The 15,142-nt window shown below is 37.9% G+C and overlaps 1 protein-coding gene across 1 annotated transcript; it reads right to left on the bottom strand.

The window, feature by feature from the left end:
* Positions 1 to 9,675: 9,675 nt before the first annotated feature.
* LOC110941770 (bidirectional sugar transporter NEC1) lies at positions 9,676 to 13,486 on the bottom strand. The gene is made up of 6 exons (XM_022183434.2): positions 13,311 to 13,486; positions 11,053 to 11,089; positions 10,743 to 10,953; positions 10,475 to 10,636; positions 10,265 to 10,384; positions 9,676 to 10,187 (listed from the first exon to the last, which is right to left on the bottom strand). Exons 1-6 carry the CDS (start codon positions 13,357 to 13,359, stop codon positions 9,885 to 9,887), a joined length of 882 nt encoding a protein of 293 aa, XP_022039126.1. The 5' UTR covers positions 13,360 to 13,486; the 3' UTR covers positions 9,676 to 9,884.
* Between the last annotated feature and the right edge of the window lie 1,656 nt (positions 13,487 to 15,142).

The following is a 15,142-nucleotide window of genomic DNA, read 5'->3' as shown; positions in this document are numbered from 1 at the left end:
CTAATGTGATTAAAACAATAATAATACTGTGCACAATACCCCACATACCGGCTGTAATTTGGTGATTACATAAACTTAATCACTGTAATTATAACTTTGAAAAATTGGTTTGGAGTATTGTAAAACAATTGATAAAAAGAGAATGACTCACATTGCAGATTTAGTACTGACAGAATATGATTTTATCCCTGTTAACCTAATTTCACAATAATGCACACAAAACAGAGTTAGTGATCAATACAGCAGTTACGATAATTTCCCGAGATCAAATACTCGCAATGAATGACCAAGTGCAATACTTCAACTCATTTATCAAAATGACAAACGACAAAGTATAGTACTTCAACTCATTATCGAATTATCGACAACGACAAAGTACAATGCTTCAACTCATTTATCGGATTACCGACAAACGACAAAGCATAGCCCAATGTGGGCGGCACTTAGACATTCTTTGGGTATATTGATCCCGGAAACTGAATCGTAATAGCGATCGAGTAATTACCCTGTTCCGCGGCAGCAGTTCGATATTAGTGTGTGTTTGGTAGTAATTTAAGCATAACTCAACGTATATTATGAGTTTTTCCGTCGAATGAACATCTGAATTCAATTCCCAACCCCTTCTATTTATACTGAAAATTGGACTCCCCCGCGTGTCGCGACAGGGAGACCTGGTCCTGTCGCGTGTCGCGACGGGTAACAATTTAGGGTAGGGTAGGTTCGTGTCCCAGTAGCTTGGATGAGTTGTTTAATCAACGAAATTTTACTTCTCCAGCAAGTTAGAGGATAAACGTTACTAGGGTTTAACCCCCCCCCCCCTGAGTTTTAGGGGCTCTGATCCTGATTCCGATTGTTATGAAAATTTTAGGGTTAGTGCAGAATTACTTGGGTGTCTCAATTAGGGTTTTCTTAATAGCTAATTACCATTCTAATTATTAATTTTAATGAGAGTTGTTACAGATATGCAAGTCCTCTGAGCACAGGACTCTTGAGTGCAAGAAACTCAAGGATGCAACTTGCTATAGTTGCAACGAGAAAGGGCACATCAAGACTAACTGCCCGAAGATAGCGAAGAAGGCTGAGGAAGGTAAAAAGACCAATGCGAGGGTCTTTCAGATGGATGTTAAAGAGGCTATCCAGAACGACAACGTCATAACCGGTACGTTCCTTATCAATGATGTATTCACAAGAGTCTTATTTGATTCTGGAGTGGATAAATCCTTTGTGGATGATAAGTTCTGAGAATTATTAAAATTGCCTGTTAAAACCTTGAATGTGAAATATGAAGTAGAACTAGCTGATGGGACTATGGGGACAGTTTCAACTGTTTTAGATGGATGTGTTATATCCATTAGGAATCACTCATTTCCTTTATCCCTGTTACCCTTTAAACTCGCTGGTTTCTACGTAGTATTGGGTATGGATTGGTTATCGCATAACCAAGCCCAAATCGTGTGCAACCAGAAACAAGTGGTAATCAAGACTCCGTCTGGAGAACCGCTCACCATCCAAGGAGATACTCGACATGGATTGCCTGCACAAGTATCTATGCTAAAGGCATCCAGATGTTTGAAGAAAGGATGTGTCATTTATATGGCACAGGTTACTATTGGGGAGGAAAAGCCCAAGATCGAAGACATCCCAGTCATCTCTGACTACCCCGAAGTCTTCCCGGAAGAACTGCCTGGTTTGCCACCAGACAGGCAAGTGGAATTCAGTATCGACATCATTCCAGGAGCCGCACCTATCGCAAGAGCGCCTTATAGATTGGCACCCACGGAAATGAAAGAATTGAGGACACAGCTAGATGATCTGCTAGCCAAGGGTTTTGTTAGACCCAGTTCATCTCCTTGGGGAGCGCCAATCTTGTTCGTCAAGAAGAAAGATGGTTCGATGCGTCTATGCATCGATTACCGAGAGCTGAACAAAGTTACGATCAAGAATAGGTATCCTCTGCCTAGGATCGACGATCTGTTCGATCAGTTGCAAGGAGCGAGTTACTTTTCCAAGATTGACCTGAGTTCAGGGTACCATCAATTGAAGGTCAAGGATGAAGATGTGCACAAAACTGCATTTAGGACTCGTTATGGTCATTTCGAGTTCCTAGTGATGCCTTTTGGGCTCACTAATGCACCTGCCGCATTCATGGATCTCATGCATCGCGTTTGTAAGCCTTATTTGGATAAATTTGTCATTGTCTTCATCGATGACATCCTCATTTACTCCAAGAGTCAAGCTGACCACGAGAAGCATCTCCGATGTATTCTTAAGTTGCTTCATCAAGAAAAGCTTTATGCCAAGTTCTCTAAATGTGAATTTTGGCTATGGGAGGTCCAGTTCCTTGGACATGTAGTCAGCGAGCGTGGTATCCAAGTGGATCCCGCTAAAGTTGAAGCCATCATGAATTGGCACGAGCCGAAGACGCCTACGGAGATTCGCAGTTTCCTAGGTCTAGCAGGATACTACAGATGCTTCATCGAAAATTTTTCAAGAATTGCTGCACCCCTAACTTCCTTGACTAGGAAGAGTATAAAGTTTAATTGGGGCCCTAAGCAGCAAGAAGCTTTTGATATCCTCAAACAAAAGTTGAGCAATGCTCCAGTGTTTACATTGCCAGACGGAATGGAAGAATTCATTGTTTATTGTGATGCATCGCACACCGGTATGGGTTGTGCGCTTATGCAGAGGGGCAAAGTGATTGCCTATGCTTCGCGACAATTGAAAGTGCATGAAAAGAACTACACCACCCATGACTTGGAGTTGGGTGCCGTTGTATTTGCACTAAAGCTTTGGAGGCATTACCTTTACGACATTAAATTTGTGATCTATTCTGATCACAAAAGCCTCCAACACCTGTTCAATCAGAAAGATTTGAATATGAGGCAGCAACGTTGGATGGAAACTCTGAACGACTATGACTGTGAAATAAGATACCATCCAGGCAAGGCCAACGTTGTCGCAGATGCCTTGAGCAGGAAGGAAAGGGTGAAACCAATAAGGATCAATGCCAAGAGCATTGAAATTAAGAACAGACTGAATGAGCGATTGTTAGCCGCACAGAAAGAAGCTGTGTCAGAAGCTAACTATTCCAACGAAAAGATAGGGGTAACTGAGGAACAGTTATCCTATGGCAAAGACGGAATTTTGAGATTGAATGGAAGGATATGGGTTCCTGTTTATGGAGGTCTTCGTGACGTTATCCTTCAGGAAGCCCATAGTTCCCGATATTCCGTTCATCCTGGTGCTGATAAAATGTATCAGGATTTAAAGGCGAACTTTTGGTGGATAGGCTTGAAGAAGTCTATAGCCACCTGTGTAGCAAAGTGCTTGACTTGTGCGCAAGTAAAGGCTGAACATCAAAAACCGTCAGGCTTGCTACAACAGCCTGAACTTCCCGAGTGGAAATGGGAAATGGTAACGATGGATTGCATCACCAAGTTGCCAAAGACAAAGAAGGGAAACGATACAATATGGGTAATAGTCGATAGACTGACCAAGTCAGCACATTTCCTACCCATAAAGGAGACTCATAGCTCCGATATATTAGCCCAGTTGTTTGTAGACAAGATTGTAGCCCTTCATGGCGTGTCTGTGTCTATTATCTCTGATAGAGATACCAGATACACGTCACACTTTTGGAAGAGCTTCCAGCAATCTTTGGGTACACGTTTGAACTTCAGTACGGCTTACCACCCTCAAACAGATGGACAGAGTGAGCGTACAATCCAAACGTTAGAAGACATGCTTCGTGCGTGTGCAATCGACTTAGGTGGCAGTTGGGATAACCATCTACCATTGGTCGAGTTCTCCTATAACAACACCTACCATACGAGCATTAAGGCTGCACCTTTTGAAGCTCTATATGGTAGAAAGTGTAGAACGCCCGTTTGTTGGGCAGAAGTTGGAGATGTCCAGATGACAGGACCTGATATAATATTCGAAACAACGGACAAGATTGTCCAAATTCGCGATCGATTGAAAGCTGCCCGAGATAGGCAGAAAAGCTACGCAGATTTGAAGCGTAAGCCTTTCAATTTCGAAGTAGGCGACAAAGTTTTGCTTAAGGTATCACCCTGGAAAGGGATGATGCGATTCGATAAGAAAGGCAAGCTAAGCCCGAGATATATCGGACCTTTCGAGGTAATCGAACGTGTCGGATCGGTTGCCTACAAATTAAACTTACCGAAGGAGCTCAGTGGTATCCACAATGTGTTCCACATCTGCAACTTGAAGAAGTGTTTCGCTGACGAATCATTGGTGATACCGCATACAGATGTACACATCGACGAGAGCTTAAAGTTCGTTGAGAAACCTGTGTCGATCGAGGATCGACAGGTTAAGAAACTTCGCAGGAAGTATATACCTATAGTGAAGGTAAAATGGGATGCCCGTAGAGGTCCCGAATACACGTGGGAGGTAGTGTCCACGATGAAGGAGAAGTACCCTCATTTATTTCAATAAATCTCGAGGTCGAGATTTCTTTTAAGGGGGTGAGGATGTAACACCTCGAAATTTTGCGTCCAATAATGTATTGACACGTGTCATGAGTTTACACGTGGTATTAAATACTAATTAAAGGACTAAAGTTGACAAACATTGAAAGTATATAAATTCGAGGGTTAAAAATGTCAACGAGGGATAAATATACTGATAGTAACCCTAAATGATGCTCGTACCTTCAAACGAGCGAATCACGGATCATACGGAACGAAAAATGGAAGAAAGTGAGGAATTACAAACTACAGGGGTCAAATATGTCAACATGTTTAAGTTATACCTCTGAGTGACCTTTTGACAAACCCGAAGCTTTGTAACGGTTAATTATACTCACTAGAATACTCGACAAAAATTTCATAAAGTTTCGTTATCGTATGAGCAAGTTGTGATCAAATTCGTGTGCGAGGGATTGAAACGTCAACGTTGAAAGTTAAGGACTTTTCGGGTAACAATAACGTTAACCGGGGACTTAACGAAATGGGTATAAGTCTTGGAGCCCCTAAACGTCAATTTTTAAGGCTCAATATGCAAGAAACGGATGGCCAATCAGTGTTTGAAGAGCCAAGGATCAAAACGCAAAAATCAGAAAATTGAAGATCTGGTGCAGAAGGGGGTCGCGCGACGCGAGGCCCTAGGGGGGGTCCGTCGCGTCACGCGAGGGGCTGTCTGATCGTTTTTCTTTTGCTCCATGCTTGCCTCTTCATTCCAAACCGACTTAGCTCCATTAATGCTGCAGCATGGGCGCCCCCTACATGCTTTAGGAACCTTAGGGGACACTTGTGGATGGGTTGTGGTCAGTTGTAGACTTACATGTCAATAATCTATGGTGCCTTGAACACTATATAAAGCCATAAAGTTGCAACTCATTCTTCACACCTTCAATCTGCATTTGTGAAGACATCCAGAGCTCCAAAGCAGAACCAAGCCATCCCTAGTCGTGCATAGGACTTTGGTAAGCACCCTTAACCTTTCTTAGTTGAGTTTTTGCTTGGTTATAGCTTAAAAGTCAATCCGTCGTAATTAACGATTGACTTAGCGATAAATCACGAATGGTCCAGTGGTTTGTCGAATCAAAGGTAGTTATATGTTGGTAATCATGTGGGCATTAAACCCCCAAAAAGGGCACCCTCTGACTCCCACTCTAACTAGTCCGAATGTCGAGTCAAACTTGCTTAGAAAAAGTCAACAGAATGCTATTTTGCGATTTTATGCATAATCAGTAATGTAGATAGTGTGTAACCTGTTTTAACACTCATATAACATGATAATAAGTATATTAACTAGTCTAAGCTTGTTTGATCCAACCATTTACTGTTTTGACCCGGTTCGGAACCGAAAGTCGCAAAACTTTGACTTTTACTTTGACTTCAGTTCTGACCCGTTATGGTATGATTTAGATATGCCTTAGGACTCTCTTAGGACCAGGTTACATGATGGTATAACCCTCTGTGACCGGTTCGTTGTTTGTCCGAGTCTTTAGCACATTTCCGTTAAAAGCTTAAAAGTTGATCGTAACGCCCTTTTTACTTTAAAACAAGAATTTTGGACATGTGAAAGGACAATAACCTTAGTTACTGATTTCTAAGCATGTCCCTAAAATTTCACGTCAATCCGAGGTCTAGAATAGGAGTTATGCTAAATAGCGCAATTACGGAAACTTTAGTAATTAAATGACGCATTTAGCATAAAACCTATCTAAACCCAAATTTCGACACCAAACCTTTTACACACTGATGTAAAATAATATTTTGGGATTGTTAAAGATTTTTAATCATTTTTAACCTGCTCATAACCTGTGGTTATGGCATCGGTTCGGTAAATACCGAATATACCCTTTTTTGGACATAATTTGAGTTCTACAAGGTATTTTGACCCGATTCCAATTGCTACTGATTTTAAATAATAAATAAAGTATTTTGGGCGACCGAACGCATAGTAAACATGTAATTCTTTTACAAGATTTAATTATAAATTATCCCAAGTTATAAAGAGTTTGTGCCATGTGCATTCAAATCAATTTTTATTAAACATTTTACAAAAGTGTCGGTTGAATGTATTTAACAGTGTAAACTGACGTATTTTCCCAAAAAGATTAAATGAAGGTACTAAGCGTAATTGGCTGGATATTTCTCCTTAGCATCAATAAAGAGTCTCGCAAGCTTAAGATGTCTATGTCTGTTGAACAATATTTACGTTTTTATTTTGATCCCCTGTGGATTATATTTCGACGAATTGTGATACTCGGATATTACTTTCGATAAGTTGAAATATATTTATCTTTATGCTTCCGCTGTGCATTTATATATTGTGTGGTTTGACTATATTGTTGCCAACTACGTCACGGTAATCCCCCACCGGGCCCACCGGAGAAACACGTGGAAATCGGGGTGTGACACACGCCAGTGCATGTACCTGCATATGACAAAAAAGACAGCTTCCGGAAGAATCTACGACAAAAAAGGATGTGCACGCCCGTGCCCTATATGGTGCACAGTCGTGCACACCTGCCTTCAGCAACACTATAACTATAGGCCTCATCAATCATTTTAAGCATGCCTTATTCCTTCTTGTGCCTTGGAGTGCTAAGTGTTCGTCTAAGGACTTGTTCCAGAGCTTTGCGGGACCCTTTCGGGGCCATATCTCCCTTGATGTGTGGATGATCCGTGGATCTTAGTGCGTTGATGCTTAAGTGTGTCATTCTTATGATTCTTCCCAAGCCTCCTTGCTTGGAAGCTTCTTCTTTTTATTTTTAGAAAAAGAATCGAAGATGAGAGGTTGATTCTTAGGGAAGTCCTTCATGTCAACTGAAACCCCTCCAAAGATAGAATTCCAACATTCTATCTTTGATCTCCCACTTCAACAATAAGGCATCGATAGTTTAACTATAATAAATGAGAAAGCTCACCCCTGCCTTTAGACGAGATCTTATATATGATTATCGTAAACCCTAGGAGCCTCTTTTCCTTCTGCCCAGTTCCCCAAAAACAACGTTCGACTTTTTAGCAACAAGATAATTCATGAATCACTTAGTCAAAATCGATCTACAGGTTTGACAAATTATTCGCAGACAAAAGAAGAAATGAAACATAGAATTGATAGATGTACTAGGGTGTATGGCCTCCACGCCATTTCAACACCTCCACACCGTCCGGTCTACGAGGGCAGTTTAGGGTGGTGGATTGGCTAAGTGACGTGATGCAAAGGGATTGACGGGAGTTAGGGTACCCGGTCTTGTTGTCCCTTGACGTTTCTCGGAAAAAAAAAACTTTTAGAATTCATTTATAAATCTAACGGTGAAATTTTTGTATGTGCTAAAATTACTGTTATCATCATTGTTTCTTGAGCTAAAATTTAATAATAGGTAATATTTTTATTTACTCTGAAAAACGTTTTATCACTTATGTAAAAAGAATTTAAAGAAGAAATAACAAGTAGGGTACGGTGTTTATACTCTAATAGATTATAGTTTAAAAAAATTGTAAAAAGTTATAAAAATGCGTAGCATGCACCATAGGAGTTGTAAATACGCCCAATTAGAAAGAAATATCGGCTGACGCACCATTATATGATTTAGACATAATCAAGAAAGCTATTCGTGATCGGCTTGGTTAAAAGCTCGAACGAGCCAAGCTTTAACTAGCTCGAGCTCGAGTCTGAAATAGAGCTCGTTTAGTTATCGAGCACGAGCTTGAGCCTGAAATAAAAAGCTCGTTTGGGCTCGTGAGCCTAAACAAGCTCAAACAAAATTTTAGCTTTTTTATATATAATATTATAATATTGATGATAACATTGGCGAGCCGAGCTTCGGCACGCCTTAGCAATATTCAAGCGAGCTCGAGCCGAGCTTTTAGCTCGTTTGAGGTTGTTCTCAAAATAGCTCGAGCTTTGGGTTTTACTCGTGAGCTGAACCCAAGCTCAAATAAGTAAGCTCAAACCGTGCAGAGCTCGAGTTTCATAAAAACATAACAAGCCAAACTCGAGCCTAGTCAGACTCATGCTCAACCCAACTCATTTACACCCCTAGAGACACCATATATTGAGCGAGCGATTAAGTTAAGACCAACGTCCTAGCCCATAGGCTTACACACCAATTTATCAACACCTTTAAAAGGAAAGTGTTTTTCTAAAAAAGTATAACAAGATAAAATGTTTGGCTTTATAGTAAAATCTAAATCGATAAAAATATAAAAGCTTTCGTATTTAGAAAATCAGATGAAATCTAAAAAATTATGGCCTTTTCTTTTCGCTGCTAGTAAGGCCGGTGGGTGTGGGCATGACGTCACCCTACCACATCATCGACGATAGCGCCCCCGGGGCGCCACCATCCATACCGCACGATTTAAAAGGGGCGCCATCAATGTCTCGCCAGCACGTTAACGGAGGTGATTTGGTTTGATCGAGATGTGTTTGGTCAAAGTTACCGTTCAATGGTAACATTCAATTTAAAAAAATTAATTTCAAACTTTATAAAATTCACCTATAAATACCCCACTTTTTCCATAATTTTCGGCCCTTCTATCTCAATCTTTATACAAAATCTCTACACTTTTTTTATATAATGACACAATGTTTCCCAACAACCAAAATGCGTGGGATCTGACCCATCCGTTTTCGCAAAGTGCGCTAAACAACGAGTAAGAAGACCAAATCATCATCCACTTTGTAATGTTTTTCTTTTATTTTATTGAAATTATGTTTTTTTTTTTAATTTTCTAGTTATTAAAATTGGCATTTAATTTTAAAAAAATAAAATATATAAATAAAAATAATAATTAGATAATGACGATGAGAGCTTTATACCACACTCTGCAAGTTAAAAGAAGGGCCACCCTGTGTGATATGAACATGACGAAACATAATAAAGCCCCTAGTAGCTTTATATCAGACCCTCCATAACAACTAACTTCAACAACTAATTACATTCATCATTAATCATTCGTCAGTCGTTTTCTCACGAATTTGATCTTTTTATTAAATTGCCCCATATCATAAATAAATAAATTAGTGGTCACTTTCCGAAACACTGTACCAGATTTTTTGTTGAAAACTAATATATATCGTTTCTTAATAAATAGTAGAGAAAAACATCATCTTTGCTTGTATATACCAAAGGACTATCATGCCGGTTATCCTTTTTATCTAAAATTGCTAGTTTCGTAATTTAAGAGCAACCAAAAGTTATTAAACATCGAATTCATTTATTTTGATAATTGTCACAAAACAGAAACAATAGGACACGAAGTTAGCTGCCTAAAGTAGGATAGTTTTCAACTAAACTATCCAAACACAAGAACCAATATATAACAAGATCTACATGACCGAATTGAACCATGAACCCTTCAATTCGTTTCGAACCAACCATATTGATCGATGACTCGATCATGAGCTCATGCAGCCACTTCTATGGTGTGGTTGGGCACTTGTGGTTCAAGAACCAGATGATCTTCAACAGTGATGTTGTTGTTCTCGTTTGGTTTTGAAACAACTGGAATCGAACGCATCAATGCGCTGAGCTTCACGACATCAATGATTTCTTGATCTTTGTTTTCTTGGATCTTTTGTTCTTCGGTTGCAATGTTCTTTATTTCTAATTCTGGCTTCTTTTCGTCGCAAACTGGCTTCTTGTTTTTGTACACAAAGTAAAGAATTATTTGGACAACACCAAAGGTGAATCCAAGTACGTTTGGGATCTGTAATAAATATTCAAAAAAATTATTAATTTCAAACACATTATCAAAAGATATATTTATGTTTTTTTTTAACTTACCGCAATGTTGAAGTCATGAAGAAGTAGGCCATAAAAGAACCATGTAACAGCATTGAGGGTGAGAGCCACAGAGAGTAGAATGGGCATATATTCCACACTTTTTGTTTTAATCACTTGTCTCTACAAAGTTCAAATAATTTATCATAATACTGATTAGTATTGATGTTATTGTTATAATTATCGATATAATTTTAATGTATATATGCATACCACAACGCCTAGGGGTGCAACGAAAACACATAGAGCGAACACGAGGCAAATCCATCCAACTATCATGACACGGTTGGCTCCTTGAGCGCAAAATTGAGTTAGGCCGACAATCAACCCGAATCCAACTACTATCATCAACACAATCAACTTCAGGCATTCAATCTGCACACAATTGTATTTGTTATATATCTCTCATCTTTCAATAAATAAAGTTAACTAGGCATTTATTACTTGCAATGGAAAGAAGAAAAGATCAATGATCACATACCCTAGCCTTCTTTGGTGCATAGAATAGGAAGAAGCAAATGTAGCCGGTTTGAATGACACACCCCACAGAGTTGATGGTGATAAGAAGCATCGCGTTGGCCTTAAGGAGCGCGTAATATATCCAAAGCATGGCGCTGAACAATGCCACAACATATGGCACCGATTGAAACCCTTCGGTTGATTTCTTTTTGTAAACTTTGTAAAAAGTCGGTCTGTGATTTTAAATAACAAAAACATTAATTAGCCAAACTTGAACATGTTTATCAAGAAAATATAAATGAAATAACTTTGTTATAAATAAAGAGACTTACAATGGGGCAAGAAACACCATGAATGATACAGCATTGCCTACAACATATATATTAGGTACATCATTAGTAAAACATGATAAAAACTATATGATAATCCAAGTTCACATGTCATAATTTTTTTTTTTACAATGAAAAATCATTTTATTTTCATTTCAATCACCAGGGTAAATTACATTAACCGAAGCCCACAAAATGTCACAAATATACATATGGCTTTCCTATTTAGAGAACCCGGGGCGGTCCCGTGATGGACTTTGAAAACGCGTTAATTTATAACGCAACACCGCCGCCACCCTTTGAAAACGCGTGGTACAATTAACGCGTTACCACCAACACGCGTTGAACTTTCAAAAATTTGACCGTTGGTTGTGCACATGACCGTTTAAAAACGGTAACTTTAATAAAAAAAAATCCATTTTATCTATATATATATCCACATTTTAACCATTTTTTCATACACCAAACTATATCTTTTAAACCATTTTACACCCATTTCACCCAATTTTTTATATCTTTCTCAAATGGAATTCCCTACCGATTCGACGTTTCCGATGTCTAGCGATTCCGAGTCGTCTTCCGACAACGACACACTAAACTATTTTGTGTCGGTGTATAACGAGCTTGATGCCGAGTCGTCCCGCCCAAAGAAGAAGATGGTCGGCCGTGATCGTATACGTGCCAACGAAGTTTTGATGAACGATTATTTTGTGGAAAACCCGCTATACAATTCCGAAACGTTTAGAGATCGTTTTCGTTTACCCAAAGAATTATTTTTAAAGATTGTTGGAGACATCGAGGCAAGCGAGGGATGGTTTCAAGAAGGTTACGATGCGAGGGGCAAACCAAGTTTCACGCCGATTCAAAAATGCACGTCCGCCATTCGCCAACTAGCGACGGGTAACCCACCCGATCAATATGATGAATACCTAGCTATGTCTGAAAGAACTTCACGTGAGTGTTTGCAATTTTTTTGCAATGCGGTTATTAAGTTGTATTCTAGCGAGTTTTTACGAAAACCGACGAGCCACGACATCTCTCGTATTTATGCCGCACACGAGGCTAGATGGCATTTTCCCGGGATGCTCGGCAGCATCGATTGTACACATATCGAGTGGAAAAATTGTCCAAGAGAGTTGCGAGGGGCGTATGTGAGGGGAGACATCAAAAGACCAACCATCATACTAGAAGCGGTGGCGTCGAATGATTTATGGATTTGGCATTCGTACTTCGGTGTTCCAGGTTCAAACAACGACATCAATGTGTTGCATACGTCGCCGTTGTTCCAAAGCGTAACGGATGGTACCGCACCTTCCTCTCCTTTCTATGTTAACGGTCGACATTACAGACGAGGCTTTTATCTTGTGGATGGTATCTACCCGTCTTGGTCTGTTTTTGTGAAAGCTCCCTCATTTCCCGTCGAGGCTAAAGAAAAGGCGTTCAAAAAATTGCAAGAATCGGCAAGAAAAGATGTTGAGAGGGCGTTTGGTGTTTTAAAGGGTAGATGGGGTATACTACACCGACCGGTTCGTTCGATGACCAAGAAAGCAATACATAGCATAGTGTATGCGTGTATCATATTGCACAATATGTTGATCAAACACGACGGACGTGCAATATCCCCGGATTGGGTACCGGATCCTCCTACACAAGTTCAAGTTCCACAAGATATCCATTTACAATTGCGTAACGAAGAAACTCACTTTCGGTTGAGATACGATTTAATCGAACTAGTAGGTTCTCTAGGTTTGGAGTTTCCAGATTCGGACGAGGAGTAGTTTTTTTTTTTTTTTTAAATTGTATGTTCCTAGTATGTTAAATTCGAGGAGTAGGGTTTTTTTTTTTTAAATTGTATGTTCCTAGTATGTTAAATTGAACTAGTATGTTTTAAAATTAGTGAAATTTTTAATTTAGTGTTTTATTTTTATTTTCTAATTTAAAAATGAAAATTAAAAAAATTGGGAGGGAGTGATAGAATTCCATCACTAGTGATTCCACCCCTAGTCCATTTCTATCACTAGTGATGGAAATATGGTTGATGACATGGCATTAGTTGATTGGATAGTGGGAGTGATGGAATCCATCACTAGTGATTCCACCCCTAGTCCCCTTAGAAAAAAAGGTTTTGTATATTTTTCATAACTTGCATGGTAATGTTATATTATCATCATGCATATATGTATGTATATATATAAGAGAGAGAGAGGGAATATATATATATATATATATATATAGAGAGAGAGAGAGAGAGAGCTATATACCAAGAAGGCCAAATGCAAGAGTAAGATGAGCAAAAGTTTCTGTAGTCATCTTCTCTATCAAGTTTTCACACACACTCAACACAGACAAGAGATTCAGAGAAATGAGAATTCTTTCACTCTCTCTTTCTCTCTTAGTTCTCTTTCTAGCTCTTAGTCCTGACAAGTGGTGCACATAAAATGTTTGAGTTAAGGGTTTATATAGGGGAAGTTTTGATGAGAGTGGTGGGGCATCTAATGAACATAGCCATGTTTCTTAAATTAAAAGTATAGGAGAAAGTAAGAAGCTAAAATTGTTGTTATTATTGAGTGGACACATATATAATTGTAACAGGTGTTCATTTTCTCCTCTTCCCTATATTATCACTCATTTACAAACAAAAGTTACTTTTGCTTTTCATTCCATTTTATTTTCATTTTAAGTTTTTAAAGAACAAAAGGTATTTTGTTGATAGAAAGTTACAATTCTTTGGATTAGTTGTTGGCTCTTATTTTTATTTTGTTATGTCGAATAAATAATTAAACTAAATTATTTATTTAGGATCATAGTTAAGCTCTTATCTCTAAGTTCTTTGATTTAAATAAAACTTTGTAATCTAAGTTTTCAACTATCACAATTTTATATGGACAGACTACTACTATATATGTCTATACATTTTATTTGTATTTTTTTAGTAGGATCACACTTTTATAATACCATTTCATACCCAATTTATTTTTAACAAACTTCATGGTGTTTTGTATATTGAATCTTACTAACAATATAAGTAACTAAATGGCTTCTAGGTTTCCAGCCCAATGGTAATGAGATGTTGCATTGATGTTTATCTTTCAAGTTGTGAGAGTTCAAATCTTATGTGAGATAAGTGACGTAGATTTTACTTTTTAGGACCGTAAGTTTATAAAGTTATGAATATTTCACAAAAAGTAATAAATAATAGTTTGAATTTAAATGTTAATTTGTGTGTATACACACAAGTATAATTCATTATTCATTATTTATATAACAGTTAAATCATTAAATACTTTAATATTAAAATAAAAGGCCTCAACTTTCACAATATCATTGTGAATGCTCTAAGCCTGTATCTTTAGAAAGAATCTCTCTTTTAACAATTTCAACATCAATTTTTTTTTATATAAACCGAGTATTCTAAACAGAGTTTGTATACATTCAGCAATCTTACCTATAAGATACTTATTGATAAATTTTAACAAACAAAATATGATCTGACAAAATTGTTGTAGACTAAGTTAATAAGCATGTATATGTATAAATGATTACGACTTTTCCATAATTAGTAAATCACTTACTTTTATATATTTTTTAAATAAAGGCGTATAGAGTATTGGCTTATAAATTAACAAGATTTGCAAATATACGAATAAAATGTTGTATTATTAAACAAATTCAAATCATCTTAGGAATAAAGAAAAGGAGTTGTTGACGTATTACTCATCACACAATTAGAAGTTGCTCAATATACAATAGAAGAATATGAGCATCACTAACTCTACAAACACGGTTCTATTCCTGTATAGTGTAGCAGCGTAGGTTATGAGTGGTGTTTCACAACTCATGAAAGTTAGGGGGTACAACCTTTGAAAGAGTTATTATTTTGTTGTTGTTATAATGCTGATTTATGGCTAAAGAAAGTATATGGTACAAGCTTAGAAGCACATGTTTTTTTTTATTATCCTAATTAGTTTTGAACATAACTGGTTTTCTCTTGTAATTTTTAGAATATGATTGTTTATAAGATTATGAGTATAACATTGCGATCTACTTATTGTTATGTACATGTTGATATAAGTTTTATTTGAACTGAATTGAT

Source organism: Helianthus annuus, chromosome 5 (genome assembly GCF_002127325.2).
Source record: "Helianthus annuus cultivar XRQ/B chromosome 5, HanXRQr2.0-SUNRISE, whole genome shotgun sequence".
NCBI lineage: Eukaryota > Viridiplantae > Streptophyta > Magnoliopsida > Asterales > Asteraceae > Helianthus > Helianthus annuus.
This window is presented reverse-complemented; position numbering and strand designations above follow the sequence as displayed.

Excerpts from the sequence above, each read along its gene's own strand:
- LOC110941770 (XM_022183434.2), bottom strand. The coding sequence starts at position 13,359 with ATGACTACAGAAACTTTTGCTCATCTTACTCTTGCATTTGGCCTTCTT. Across the intron at positions 10,637-10,742 it reads ATGCACCAAAGAAGGCTAGG|ATTGAATGCCTGAAGTTGAT; the intron begins GTATGTGATCAT and ends AATTGTGTGCAG. Across the intron at positions 10,385-10,474 it reads TTGCACCCCTAGGCGTTGTG|AGACAAGTGATTAAAACAAA; the intron begins GTATGCATATAT and ends TGAACTTTGTAG.